Source organism: Dendropsophus ebraccatus, chromosome 1 (assembly GCF_027789765.1).
Source record: "Dendropsophus ebraccatus isolate aDenEbr1 chromosome 1, aDenEbr1.pat, whole genome shotgun sequence".
In the NCBI taxonomy this organism is placed as follows: domain Eukaryota; kingdom Metazoa; phylum Chordata; class Amphibia; order Anura; family Hylidae; genus Dendropsophus; species Dendropsophus ebraccatus.
This window is the reverse complement of record NC_091454.1, coordinates 144,163,583-144,178,579: the sequence shown is the minus strand read 5'-3', so window position 1 is coordinate 144,178,579 and position 14,997 is coordinate 144,163,583. Positions and strand designations below refer to the sequence as shown.

General features: G+C 45.9%; 1 protein-coding gene across 1 annotated transcript in view; it reads right to left on the bottom strand.

The window, feature by feature from the left end:
• Positions 1-12,959: 12,959 nt before the first annotated feature.
• Positions 12,960-14,997, bottom strand: part of CYP11A1 (cytochrome P450 family 11 subfamily A member 1) — a 36,348-nt gene continuing 34,310 nt past the window's right edge. Inside the window, exon 9 of the mRNA XM_069981154.1 lies at positions 12,960-13,820. Coding sequence (XP_069837255.1) covers positions 13,683-13,820 — 138 coding nt within the window. The 3' untranslated portion in view covers positions 12,960-13,682. The remainder of the gene's footprint in view (positions 13,821-14,997) is intronic.

Sequence of the window (14,997 nt, the reverse complement as noted above, 5' to 3'; positions counted from 1 at the left end):
CTGGCAAATTTTAGCCCGGGGGGCAAGCACACAGCACTGGCCCATAAGTAGCAGGCTGGCGGCCCATCCTTTAAGGACCACTCTGGCCCTTACCTATAACATCTTCGTCATTTGTGACCAAATATCCTACTGTGCCCTGTGAAGGGATCAGAAGTCACTTTCCTGTATAAGTCTATGGGGCGGCTCAGCGATGACACGGAACGTACCCATAGACATATGCTAGGAATGCTGGGTGACCTCTATCGTACTGAGTATATGATGCTGGAAAGCTGGTTGACCTTCATCAAACTGAGTATAAGATTCTGGAAAGCTGGGTGACCTCCATCCTACTGACTATAAGATGCTGGGAAAGCTGGGTGACCTCCATCATACTGAGTATAGGATGGTGAGAAAGCTAGGTGACCTCCATCCTACTGACTATAAGATGCTGGGAAAGCTGGGTGACCTCCATCATACTGAGTATAAGATGGTGGAAAAGCTGGGTGACCTCCATTATACTGACTACAAATACAAGATGCTGGGAAAGCTGGGGTTTCTGTATTTTTTTTTTACAATAGTTTATATCACTTCTGTGGTCCTGTGGGTATAGGCATTCCTCTTTTTAGAACACCCCCCTCGTGTGTGCACCCCCCATTAGTAAAAATAATAATAAACAAAACAACAAACACACATACTTATATGTATCCTCTATGTACTCCTGTATATGTCTCCTCCTGTATATATGTCCCCTCTATGTACTGCTGTGTATGTCTACTCCTGTATATATGTATCCTCTATGTACTGCTGTGTATGTCTACTCCTGTATATATGTATCCTCTATGTACTGCTGTGTATGTCTCCTCCTGTATATATGTATCCTCTGTATGTACTGCTGTATATATTTATCCTCTATGTACTGCTGTGTAGGTCTCCTCCTGTGTGTGCGTGTATATATATATATTCACGAGGGAATATGCAATGCAGGAAAATTTGGATCAGTGTAAATAAACATACATATATATATATATATATATATATATATATATATATATATATATATATATATATATACACACAGGAGGAGACCTACACAGCAGTACATAGAGGATGCATATATACAGGAGTAAATAGAGGAGACATATATACAGCAGTACATAGAGCAGACATATATACAGCAGTACAGAGGAGACATATATACAGCAGTACATAGAGGATGCATATATACAGGAGTACATAGAGGATATATGATGTATCCTCTATGTACTCCTGTATATATGTATCATCTATATACTTCTGTATATATGTCTTCTCTATGTACTCCTGTATATATGCATACCCCCCAACTTTTACTGGGGGGAAAGAGGGACATAGCCACGCCCATAACTGCGCTGTATGACCCCATAGCCACATCATCTATTACCATTATATAAGTAACAAATATTATCACCACTCCTTCACCACATAGTTACTTATACCACCATACCACTGGTGCCTCCATCTAGGTAGGGTGTAGTAGTGGAGGTATAGTGAATAAGGGGTGTAGTAGTACAGGTAAAGATTAGGGGTGAGGTAGTACAGGTATAGATATGGAGGGTATTAGTAATACAGATGAGGGGCATTAGTAGTAGTAATACGGGTATAGCTGAGGGGTCACTGGGGGAAACTGGGGCAGCTGGGGGAGACTGGGAGAGCTGGGGGTGTACGGGGCAAACTGGGGGAGCTGGGGGTGTATGGGGCAAACTGGGGGTGACTGGGAGAGCTGGGGGTGTATGGGTCAAACTGGGGTTGACTGAAGGGGGACTGGGGACGGTTGGAGTTGACTGAAGGGGGACTGGAGCACACTGGGGATGACGGAGGGGAAATGGGAAAGACTGGGGGTGACTGAGGGGGACTGGGGCAGACTGGGGGTGATTGAGGGGCACTGAGGCAGACTGGGGGTGACTCTAGGGGGACTGGGGCAGCTGGGGGTGATTGGGGCAGGAGTGCACATAGCCCTCCTCCTCTTCCTCTCACCCTGGCACACAAGTTCCCCTCCCGGCCACACATGCAGGTCCCCAGTCTTTGAAGGAGGCCACAGGGACTGTAGTGGTGATATCACCACTACAGTCCCTGCGGCCTGCTCCAGAGACCGGGGACCTGCACGTGTGGCCAGGAGGGGAGCAGGACGTGATATTTATAGCTCGGGCAGGTCAGTCGCAGCTCTGTTAGGCGGACTGCCCGACCGCCCTGCACCTCATCTCCGGCCCAACACTCCACGCACCGCCATAAGCCCGCCATGCACCTCACCTCCGCGCCGCCCGCTTGACCTGCACCTCTTGCCCGGCCGCCAACCCAACAATCCATGCTGCTCCGCCTGCAATGATTTTTTGTGAAAATTTAATTTAAGATTTTCACAAAAAATCTAATCGATTCTAACCTTCTGGGCGAATTAATTTGTTTACTCACCCAGCCCTAATTCCTCTGTATGTCTCCTCTTGTATATATGTATCCTCCATGTACCCCTGTATATATGTCTCCTCCTGTATATATGTATCCTCTATATACTCCTCTGTATGTCTCCTCCTGTATATATGTATCCTCCTGTGTAGGTCTCCTGTATATATGTATCCTCCTGTGTAGGTCTCCTGTATATATGTATCCTCCTGTGTAGGTCTCCTGTATATATGTATCCTCCTGTGTAGGTCTCCTGTGTATATGTATCCTCTATGTCAGGGATAGGGAACCTTGGCTCTTCAGCTGTTGCAAAACTAAAACTCCCATCATGCATGGACAGCCTATGGCTGCCCAGGTATGATGGGAGTAGTAGTTTTGCAACAGCTGGAGGGCCTTGGTTCCCTCCCCCTGCCCTATGGCCTGCTGTGTAGATCTCCCCCTGTGTAGGTACCTGGCTTCCTGCAGACACCATCTTCTCTGTCTTCAGGCTCTTCTAGCCCAGACACAGGAGAACCAGCTGGGAGGAGAGAGCGGCCTCTGGTGGCCGGAGGAAGATACTGCGTACAGCAGTTTGCTTTTTACCATAAGCCTCATAGGCTTATAGAAAGCATAATGGCCATAAAGGGGCGGGGCTTACCGTCATGGGGGCGGGGCTTCAGCAGCCGCTTCCAGCACAATCCGGATCCACAGCACAGCCACAGGTAAATATGACTGAAGAGGGCCGGGGCTGTAAGCAGGGGAGGCACTGAGGACTCCAGCCAGCTGTCAGCAGCCATGCGGCCCTGACAGCTGGGGGAAGACCGGCCCGGGGGGCATGTTCCCCCCTGCCCCCCGGCCCAGCCCGCCCCTGCTTTACACAGAGAGATTTATCTGACAGACTCTGAAGCCAAAACCAGGAATGGACTATAAACAGGGAACAGGTCATAAAGGAAAGACTAAGATTGTTCCTCTTCCAAATCCATTCCTGGCTATTGCTTCATAAATCTGTCAGAAAAATTTCTTTGTGTAAAGGCACCCTTATACTGATGCTATCTACTGTATCTACTGGTGTAACCTATCGCTGAAATGCGGTACGGATCACAGCTCCTCTTATTACCACAGACAGAACAGGAAGTCTCAGCTTAGTTTTAGACCTAGTGGTGAGAATGAAAACTTCAAGATTTTAGGAAAAATTTATAATATGGACAATAAAATAGAATTTTTTTTTCAAAAAACCTGATTTAAACAGTAGGTAATTTTCTGATGACACATTTTTTGAGTTGCCTACTGATACCTGACAATGGGGCACATATATGATCTCCCTTATTTATACCTTAGTTGTAATATAATATATAATAAATTACAACTTGGGCCAATTGCACACTCTGGGAAGGAAATAATTATGATATGATGACAAAGATACATCTGCTGACAAATTGACACACTTTATACATTTGCCCAATCAGTTAATTATGTATGTTATTTTAATAATTACAATCAAAATGTTCTTAAAAAACTGATATCCTAAATTTGTCATTTAAAATATATATTTTTGGAATATTGCTAAAGAATTGTACATTTGTAATAAAAACATGTATTTAAAGTTATTCTTACTTCATTAATAGTTCTTTCACACACGCACACATAGATAGAGGGGGGGGGGGGGGGTGCTGAACACTGGGGAACATCATCAGCTAATTTCAGAAATGACGGAGCCAGAGGCTGAGTAGGTTAATTGGGCACTCACCAAGGCACAAAAAGACCCATATATCCCCACAGATTTCATAAGTTAGTTTTATTTATTATTATTTTTTACTATCAAAAACCACAACAAAACTTGTGCAATCATCTATGGCATAAAAAGTGTGCAGGACCTGCAGAAAGAGCTGCACACAGAAAGTCCCATGCAGTGGCGTAGCTACAGCGGTCGCAAAGGTCGCAGTTGCGACCTGCCCCTCCCCCCCTCCCCTTGCCACCTGTTTAAATTCCTGAGTTGTTTAGCAAAGCGGCTTGCATCCATGGGTCACACAGACCCATCATGCAGGCCGCTGCTAAACTGCAAGCGCCTAAGCAGGGTTACCTACTGGCTCGAGGAGACTGGAGCCAGAGTAAGCCCAATCAGGCTGATATGGCTCCCTGAACTGCTGTATACAGCTCCTGCAGCAGCCATAGCACATACCGGCCGCGGCTGCAGCAGTAGCTGTATACCCGAAAAAAAGGACTTTAATCCCCGAGCATGTGACAGGCAGCGGCGTGGAAATAGTCATCTGGGCTGCTCCCCACTCATATCTAGTCACCGCTCTCTGCCTGTTAGCGCCAGTAAGGGACCGCTCTGCCTGTCATTTATCCCCTCCGAGCGCGCTGACAGGCAGAGCGCGATGACTAGATATGGGCAGGGAGCCGCCCAGATGATTACTTCCCCGCCGCTGCCTGTCACACACCCAGGGGATTAAACTGCTTTTTCTCAGTTATACACCTTCTGCTGCAACTGCGGCCAGTACGTGCAGCAGCTGCTGCTTGAGCTGTATACAGCAGTTCAGGGAACCATATCAGCCCGGTTGGGATGATTGGTTCCCTTTAATACACCATACACATGTGAGAGGAGCACATCATAGCTAGCCTTTAAGTGTACCTGTCATTATAAAAACAAACTTTTGACATGTCTCCATGAAGTCTCTATGAAATGTCAGAAGTTTTTTTAATGACAGGTACACTTTCAGCATCCCACCACAAAAGAGATGCTGACTAGAGATGAGTGAACCTGGAGCATGCTCGAGTCGATCCGAACCCGAACTTTTGGCATTTGATTAGCGGTGGCTGCAGAACTTGGATAAAGCCCTAAGGCTATGTGGAAATCATGGATATAGTCATTAGCTGTATCCATGTTTTCCAGAAAACCTTAGAGCTTTATCCAAGTTCAGCAGCCCCAGCTAATCAAATGACTCGAACCCGAACCCGGTTCGCTCATCTCTAATGCTGACAAATAGTGTGGTATAGTGCAGCAGGCCCCATTCACTTCACTTGCCATAATGTAGTCAGCTAGTGATTGTTTGGGACACTCTCCATTGATATATACTAATTTACCTGGAGTCAGTAGTGCTGTATACAGTGCTATTGCGTCCTGCTAAATTAGTGAATATCAGCCAGAAGCAGGGGGCATTATTACTATATGGAGGGCACAGCAGGGACATTATTACTATATGGGGGACAGCAGGAGGCATTATTACCATATGGGGGACAGCAGGGGGCATTATCACTATATGGGGACAGCAGGGGGCATTATAACTATATGGAGGTACAGCAGGGCAGGGGGCATTATTACTATAGGGGGCACAGCAGGGGGCATTATTACTATATGGGGACAGCAGAGGACATTATAACTATATGGAGGTACAGCAGGGAAGGGGGCATTATTACTATATGAGAGCACAGCAGGAGACATTATTACTACTGTATATTGAGGCACAGCAGGAGGCATTATTACTATATGGGCACAGCAGGGACATTATTACTATATGGGGGACAGCAGGGGGCATTATTACCATATGGGGGACAGCAGGGTGCATTATCACTATATGGGGACAGCAGGGGGCATTATAACTATATGGAGGTACAGCAGGGCAGGGGGCATTATTACTATAGGGGGCACAGCAGGGGGCATTAATACTATATGGGGGACAGCAGAGTACATTATAACTATATGGAGGTACAGCAGGGCAGGGGGCATTATTACTATATGGGGGCAATCCACATGCCTACTAACGCTACTGCACTTGACACCAAACAGCAGAATGATTTTTTTATTTTTATTTTGTAGAACATTGGGAAGGGGTGCCCCGGGATGGAAAAGGTTGGGCAACACTACGTTTACACAGACAGATTTATCTGATTTTTTAATCCAAAGCCAGAAACAGACTATACACAGAGATCAGGTCATAAAGGAAAGACTCCTCTTTTCAGATCTATTCCTGGCTTTGGCTTCAAAAATCTGTCAGATAAATCTCTCTGTGTAAACACACCCTAAGCCATAATACACTACCGTTCAAAAGTTTGGGGCCACCCAAACAATTTTGTGTTTTCCATGAAAAGTCACACTTATTTACCACCATACGTTGTGAAATGAATAGAAAATAGAGTCAAGACATTGACAAGGTTAGAAATAATGATTTGTATTTGAAATAACATTGTTTTTACATCAAACTTTGCTTTCGTCAAAGAATCCTCCTTTTGCAGCAATTACAGCATTGCACACCTTTGGCATTCTAGCTATTAATCTGTTGAGGTAAGCTGGAGAAATTGCACCCCACGCTTCTAGAAGCAGCTCCCACTAGTTGGATTGGTTTGATGGGCACTTCTGGCGTACCATACGGTCAAGCTGCTCCCACAACAGCTCAATGGGGTTCAGATCTGGTGACTGCGCTGGCCACTCCATCCGATAGAATACCAGCTGCCTGCTTCTGCTGTAAATAGTTCTTGCACAATTTGGAGGTGTGTTTAGGGTCATTGTCCTGTCGTAGGATGAAATTGGCTCCAATCAAGCGCTGTCCACTGGGTATGGCATGGCGGTGCAAAATTGAGTCATAGCCTTCCTTATTCAGAATCCCTTTTACCCTGTACAAATCTCCCACCTTACCAGCACCAAAGCAACCCCAGACCATCACATTACCTCCACCATGCTTAACAGATGGCGTCTAACACATTACCGGTCTAAGAACAAGAATAGACTGTCGAGTTTCAGATGAAAGTTCTCTTTTTCTGGCCATTTTGAGCGTTTAATTGACCCCACAAATGTGATGCTCCAGAAACACATTCTGCTCAAAGGAAGGTCAGTTTTGTAGCTTCTGTAACGAGCTAGACTGTTTTCAGATCAAGGGTTTTCTAATCATCAATTAGCCTTCTGAGCCAATGAGCAAACACATTGTACCATTAGAACACTGGAGTGATAGTTGCTGGAAATGGGCCTCTATACACCTATGTAGATATTACACAAAAAACCAGACATTTGCAGCTAGAAAAGTCATTTACCACATTAGCAATGTATAGAGTGTATTCTTTTAAAGTTAGGACTAGTTTAAAGTTATCTATATTGAAAAGTACAGTGCTTTTGCTTCAAAAATAAGGACATTTCAATGTGACCCCAAACTTTTGAATGGTAGTGTATGTATAGTGGGCATATTTTTTCCCTGTATACTGGAGAGGGGGGTCAGTGCTCCATGTCATTCCTTGGCTTAGGGTTTATGTTGTGAGAGTATTTGTTTCCGGTTTACTGTTATTGTTTGGGTTGCGGTTTTGAAGTCGCATGGCACGGTGTGTGGGGGTTGGGGGCCCAAGCTCACCTCTGGCACCAGGGCCCATGAGACATTAGCTACGCCCCTGGTCCCATGCAGTAGCGTAGCTACCATAGAGGCAGGATAGGCAGCTGCTATGGGGCCTGTGCAGCAGGGGGGCCCAGGGGGAGAAGGTAAGAGCTGCCCTGTGTCCTTCAGCTTAACCTCTTATGTGTTCCAGTGTGTACCGTATTTTTTGGACTATAAGGCACACTTAAAATACTATACTTTTCTAAGAAATTGTAAGTGCGCCTTATAGTCTGGTGCGCCTTATATGTGGACCGGGACAGCTCCGGCCTACATGGCGCACATAGGCCCGCATCTCCCCGCCACATAGAAAAGCGCAGTGCTCCCTCACCTGTACTCCGGGACGCACTCAGGACACACTGTTGTGATGGATGCAGAAGAGGGGCTGAGCGCTGCTCTTAGGGAAGAGTACGGGCTGCCATGGGCTCCCTGCGTGTCCCCGCTGATGCTGTGTGTGACGGAGCAGTCTGCAACACTGCTCCGCCGCCGGCATATGAGCAGGAGGGAGGGGGAGCCGCAGGGACTACGGCACCATGTTGCTTTGACCGGGCACAGGGGAGAGAGGCTTCCAGCTTTCTCTGTGCTGCCGCCGCCGCTCGCCTGGATGTACCGGTAGTTCTCAATTCATTCAGTTCAGAGTCCAAGGAAGTTAATAGTAAAGAGTAAAGAGTAAAATAAAGTCTTTCTGTGTAGTATATCACCGTTCCTAGCGGGAGCTCGGCCAGGACACAGCTCTCCACAGTGGCTAAACCACGCCCCCTCTCTCCCACTGTCCCGCTCTCCCTGCTCCCTGAGGCTCCTAACTATGGTGGTCACAGTGCTCCATGCAGAATTCTGACAACGGGATTCGCTGGCAGAATTCTGCCTATCTTGCATGGTGCATTAGGGCCATCATAGTTAGGAGCCTCAGTACTGTGACATAAGGAGCTTCAGTAAGTACTGTGACAGGTGACAGGTAACTTACAGCAGACCCCAAAAATGCCTCCTGTTAAAAGACATGCTTATAATGCTGATTTTAAGCTTTAGGGTACAAACACACACGGCATATACGCTGCGTATTTACTGATGCGATACGCAGCAGATTAGATCTAAATAACTGAACACAGTATCAAATCTGCTGCGTATCTGCTGTGTGTGTTTGTACCCTAAAGCAATAAGCTATGCAGCAGAGCATGGAAATAGAGCAGCTGCAAGGGAATTTAACATTAACGAATCTATGGTGCGTAACTGGAGGAAACAAAAAGATGCCCTATGCCAGGTAAAGAAGAGCACACTGAGTTTCAGAGGACACAAAGCAAGATGGCAACATTTGGAGGATAAAGTAGAACAGTGGGTTATCGAACAAAGAACCGCAGGGAGAAGTGTCTCCACTGTCTCTATCCGACTCAAAGCCACAGCGTTTGCACGCGACATGGAGATCAAGGACTTTCAAGGAGGTCCTTCATGGTGCTTTCGTTTTGTGAAAAGGCGTAATCTCTCCATCCGCACCAGAACAACTGTCTGCCAGCAACTGCCAAAGGATTATGAAGAGAAGCTGGCCATGTTCCGCACCTACTGCAAAACCAAAAGAAATGAAAAAAATATCCAACCAGAACACATCACTAACATGGATGAGGTACCCCTCACTTTCGACATCCCTGTACAACGTACTGTTGAGAGAACAGGGACCAGTACAGTATCTATACGTACCACAGGACACGAGAAGTCTTCTTTCACTGTAGTCCTCGCCTGTCAGGCTAATGGCCAGAAGTTACCACCCATGGTCATTTTCAAGAGGAAGACTTTGCCAAAAGAAAAGCTTCCTGCTGGTGTCATCGTCAAGGCTAACCCAAAGGGCTGGATGGACGAGGAGAAGATGACTGAGTGGCTGAAGGAGGTCTACTTCAAGAGACCGGATGGCTTTTTTCACAAATCCCCATCCCTATTGGTCTGTGACTCCATGCGCGCCCATGTGACCGATGCTGTCAAAGCCCAAGTGAAGAAAACTAACTCGGAGCTTGCCGTCATTCCAGGTGGATTAACCAAAGAGCTCAAGCCGCTAGATATCGGCATTAATAGGTCATTTAAAGTTAAATTGCGAGCTGCATGGGAGCATTGGATGACGGAAGGTGACCACACATTCACCAACACAGGGAGGCAACGCCGGGCAAATTATGCTACTATGTGCAAATGGATCGTGGATGCCTGGGAGAAGGTATCAGTCTCCAGTGTCACCCAAGCTTTCAGGAAGGCTAGAATCATCACTGAAGAGCTAAGCAGCAACGAGACCGACTCAGATGATGATGAGGGGGACCAGAGCATGCTTGATGCCGAAATTGCCCAACTGTTAAACTCTGACACTGAAGATGAAGAATTTGATGGATTTGTAGTGGAGGAATGAATTGAGAATATACCGCAAGTGTACTGATTTACAGTTACAACTAAACAAGTTGTCAGTTATTGTTAAAAAGTTAAATAAAGTACGGTATGATTTACGGTCTGAGTTTTGTTTCATTTAAAGGGAATCAGCATCAGATGCACATTATTGCCATAATTGTTTTTTCGTTCGTATGATCGTTTTTCGTTCGTTCAAACTTATACACTATAATGCGGTGCCCCTTATAGTCCGGTGCGCCTTATAGTCCGGTGCGCCTTATATATGAACCTAGATGGCTTAGCAGGCTAAACTCCAGGGTGCGACTTATAGTCCGGTGCGCCTTATAGTCCGAAAAATACGGTAAGTGACCCAGTGTTCACTTACATGCTGCCACACAAAAAAAAGAGTTAACGTGCAGAAGAAAAAGAGATCTCTGCCTCTGCTCTGATAACCCCTGACCTCTGTTCTCCACCTGCTGCAATCAAGTAGGAAAATGTGCAGAGCTCCGCGCAGAGGTCAGGGGTTATCAGTTCACCAGCAGTAAAGCAGATACCTTATTGTCTTCTGAACTTTGGGTCACTTACACACTGCAGCACATAAGGGATTAAGCTGAAGGTATTCTGCTCCTGCACCTATGTTTTTAACCATAAGGGCTTTTAATGGGCCCATATAGTTAAAAACTGTGGACTGAGAAAGCAAGCTGCCATTGGCTCTTTGCCCTGCCAGTCACTCTTGTGGCTGCAGGCAGGATTCTGCCTCTGGCCACAAGAGATTTTATTTATTTTTGTTGTGCATAGGGGAGGGGGGCCCCTTACAGTTTTTTGCTATGGGGACCCATGAATCCTAGTTATGCCCCTGGTCCCATGAAATGGTCTTTGCAGTTTTACAAGGCTGCAGAGAGCAGAGTCTGAGCCGTGGTGCTGAATATAGACACGGGGTGACAGGGCTGGGGTGGGGAAAGGGTTTGGGGGTAGTTTGTGGAACAGCCCAGGGTTTATATTTTATTGTTTTAGGCTATGTTCACACTACGTAAAACTACGGCCGTTGTTTTTGCGGGGTGGAACAATGCCTTAGTATCAATGGGATCCTGGCCGGAGCATATACACATCGTATACGCTCCGGCTGGGATCCTGTGCGGCCCCGCAAATAACTGACATGTCAGTTTTCTGCGGCCGCAATTCAATGAATTGTGGCCGTAAGAAACCCTGTCAGTTCACACAGTAAAGCGAGCGGCTCCGGCCGCTTGCTTCACTGTGTGCAGGGGGAAGCTCTGATGCGGGCACGCACTGATGCACCCACATCAGAGCTCTGCGGCCGGACAGATCATCTGGCCGGTGCCTAAGTACCGGCCGGGATGATCCGGGCAGAGACCGGCCGTTCTGTGACCCGGTCTCAATACGTTGTGTGAACATAGCCTTAAACTTTTTAGTCTTATAGTTTGATTATGCTCTGCTATCTCATCTCTGCTGCTGGCGGGGATGTTAGATTATGTGCTGCCATATCATCTCTGCTGCTAGAGAGAGGGGTGACGGCTGGGGTTGGATTATGGGGGGGGGGGTAGACTGGACTCGAGGGCTGCGCTGCCAGCAGCTGTCTGGGAGGGGGGTTCGAACTCGTGGGATGTGCTGCTAGCAGCTGTCTGTGGGCGGGGAGAGTGGAAAACAAGGCCCAGCATACCATATACAGGGGGACTACAAGGTCCAGCATGCCGCATTGAGGGGGACTACAAGACCTAGCATGCTATAGAGGGGATTACAAGGCTCAATATGACAAGGGTGGAGACAACAAGGCTCAGCATGATGCCTACACATGGTGGAATACATATTGAGGTGATGTGATGCACATCAGTGGAAAACACAGACACGGATGTAAACATGGATGCAATCACGGATGGTTTTCCACCGATCACGGATCTAGCTAGCAGGACTAAATTGCGGTCCCTAAAAATCACTGGGTGTCTGAATAAGGCCTAAGATGCAGAATGAGATTCTGTGTGCTGTATCTTGTGCAGCTGCAAACAGCGTGTCATAGACAGTGTGAACATATCGGGAAACTGTAGCAGTGGAGTATGAGAATAGACTTAGGGCCCTATCATACGGGGCGATTATCTGCCCAGTGTAAATATCACTCTGTGCAATCAGTCATCAGCTGATCGTTGTGTTCCAATATGTTATAAAATCATTGGACCCCGGCTGCGCATTGCTATGTGTAATGGTCATGCACTGCCAACAGCTGATGAGAGGGTAAAGAAAATAATAAAGATATATGCGTTCTTGTCCATCTATGCTCCCTCCTGGCTTGTTTCTGGGATTCCCCGCTCACCACAACCTGAACCCTTTGGAACTCATCCATGAAGTGACAGGCCGCCAATCGCTGGCAGTGGTGCTGTCTTGTCTTGGCCAGTGATTGGCCAGAGAATGGTTTAGAAGTGTCAGAGATGGCTGCAGTCAGTGGGGAAACAAGCCAGGAGGACACTAAGGGAGCGTGAATAGTTTAGTAACATTTATCATTTTGTACATAAAGCAAGAGCTGCATGGACATCATAAACAATGTCCGTGCAGTCCTTGCCGCATGATAATCGAGCCGTGCAATAGGCTCTGTAAGCAAGTGCCATTTTAGTAGATTAGCACTCACTTAGATCATGCATTGGGCTAATACAGCCCTTACTGTACATCATCTAAAGGAAGTTGCCTTGTGGACATTTAGTGATAACAGCAGAGCGCACTGGGTTATGCAGATTTACAGTTGTCCATTCCAGTCTAGTTTACCTTCTGTTATCAGGCGTCATTCTTACAGGTCAGAATGTACATGAAATTATAGTGTCTACAGTAGCATACAAATGTTTCTGCACATGGATATAGATTAAAATTACTTTATCTATTCAAAGATACAATAGCAGGTTAAGTTACATTTTATAAGGCAGATAGTGGTCACTATATTTCATGTTAAAGCGACTCTGTACCCACAATCTGACCCCCCCAAACCACTTGTACCTTCGGATAGCTGCTTTTAATCTGTCCTGGGATCCGTTTGGCAGGTGATGCAGTTATTGACCTAAAAAAACAACTTTTAAACTTGCAAATGTGCCAAACGGGAGTATCTGTGCCCTAACTTTGCACCACTCCTCTGTCCCTCCTGCCCACCCTCTCCATCATTAGGAATGCCACTGGAACATTTTTTCCTGTCTGAACATTGCACAGGTGCCTTAACAATCCAGCCCATGTGCCGGGCTGACACAGGTGGGGAATAGGAGGCAATCTGTCTGGAGCATTTCTAATGATGAGGAGGGCGGGGAGGAGGGACAGAGAGGTTGTCCCAGCCTAATGCATACACAATCTAAGCCACGGCCGTTTGGCACAGGGCTGCCAGTTTAAAAGTTGTTTTTTAGGACAGATCTTGGATTAAAAGCAGCTATGCGAAGGTACAAGCGGTTTGGGGGGGTCAGATTGTGGGTACAGAGTCGCTTTAACTTATAATTATACTGACAGATCTTTTTTCTTCCTTTTCGTTGTCCAGGTCCTCTGAATAATATCTCTTATTGTGAAATTATATACATCAGTATGTCCATTAAAAAGAAATCTTTAGAAGTGTCTTTCAGAACTGTTTACTGACAAAGGGGACAAGGTTAGTTGAATGGGTCTGGAAGGGTAGAGAATGAGGTTAAAGGTTGTTCCCACATCAACCATTCGATTAGTCTCTATCTTGAAATTCTCCAGAATCTGAAAAATAAAGGAAACTATTATTACTATTTTTACAGACACACACACACACACACACACACACACACACATCAACTATTGTACAAACTGCTACTATAACGGTATGTCTAAGGCTAGACTGGGACTGAAATTCAGCCCAGGTATTTGAAAGAACAAATCTGTGAACAATGACTTATGAGTTTTTAAATGTAGAAGTGGATAGAGTACTACTCTATCCACTTCTGTCTCATCTAGTCCTAGCTCTACATGATGTAGTCTGTGTTGTGAAGAGAAACAAGTTAAAGCAAATCTGTCACATCTGTTACATATTTCTCTATTAATGATCATGATGTGCAGCCTATTCATACTTGCTTGTTCTTCAGTTTTTTACATTGTACATTTTTGAACATCATCCACAGTGCCAGCTCGATATCCTTTAAGTTCCAGGGATATGGCTTATAGATGTGTCAGCTATTTGTGATCTAGCTGATTGTATGGTGTTGGTATTATTAGTATCAGGCTGTTATACAGTGATCAGTATCAGTGATATCTATAGAGTGCAATGTGCTGACCCTAGTGCGTGTACTGCTGATGTTTCTGTGAATTTCCCCACACTACAAAAACATACTGATCAATACATTTGTGTCCTATGAAATGGAAAGCTTGCATGTATGTCCTTGTATAAGGTAAATTATATAGCTGCGCCCATCTCTTCTATAAGTCAGCCTTTGCATATTTATAGTCACTTAAAGGATTATCATTTTTGGAGTTAATCCTTCTTAATGAATAAGAGGACTTTAAATTCAATTTGCTTAATTAAAAAGCATTTCCACTCCCCTACAGAATTTAAACATGTACATGTACGTCTTTCCCTTCTCAGTTCCTCCTAGCTTCTACAATGTACCTAGAAAACTGAAAACCAACAGACTTAAAGAGGTTGTCCACCCAAAATTAACTTGTCCCCTAGGGGGACATGTAAAACGTTGTGGGGGGCGGTTGTATGACTTTTGTACCCCCTGCCGATCTCCAGATCGCCCCACCCACCCTGGCTCCTGCCGGAGAGAGCTGAGTATAGCTGTTGGGTCTTTCCGGCGGCTCCATAGGAAAGAATAGAGCCGCTGATCACATACCGTACCCCGCGGCTCTATTCATAATAAAGGAGCCAAGATCAGTGGGGGTACAAAGGTCAGACCCCCCT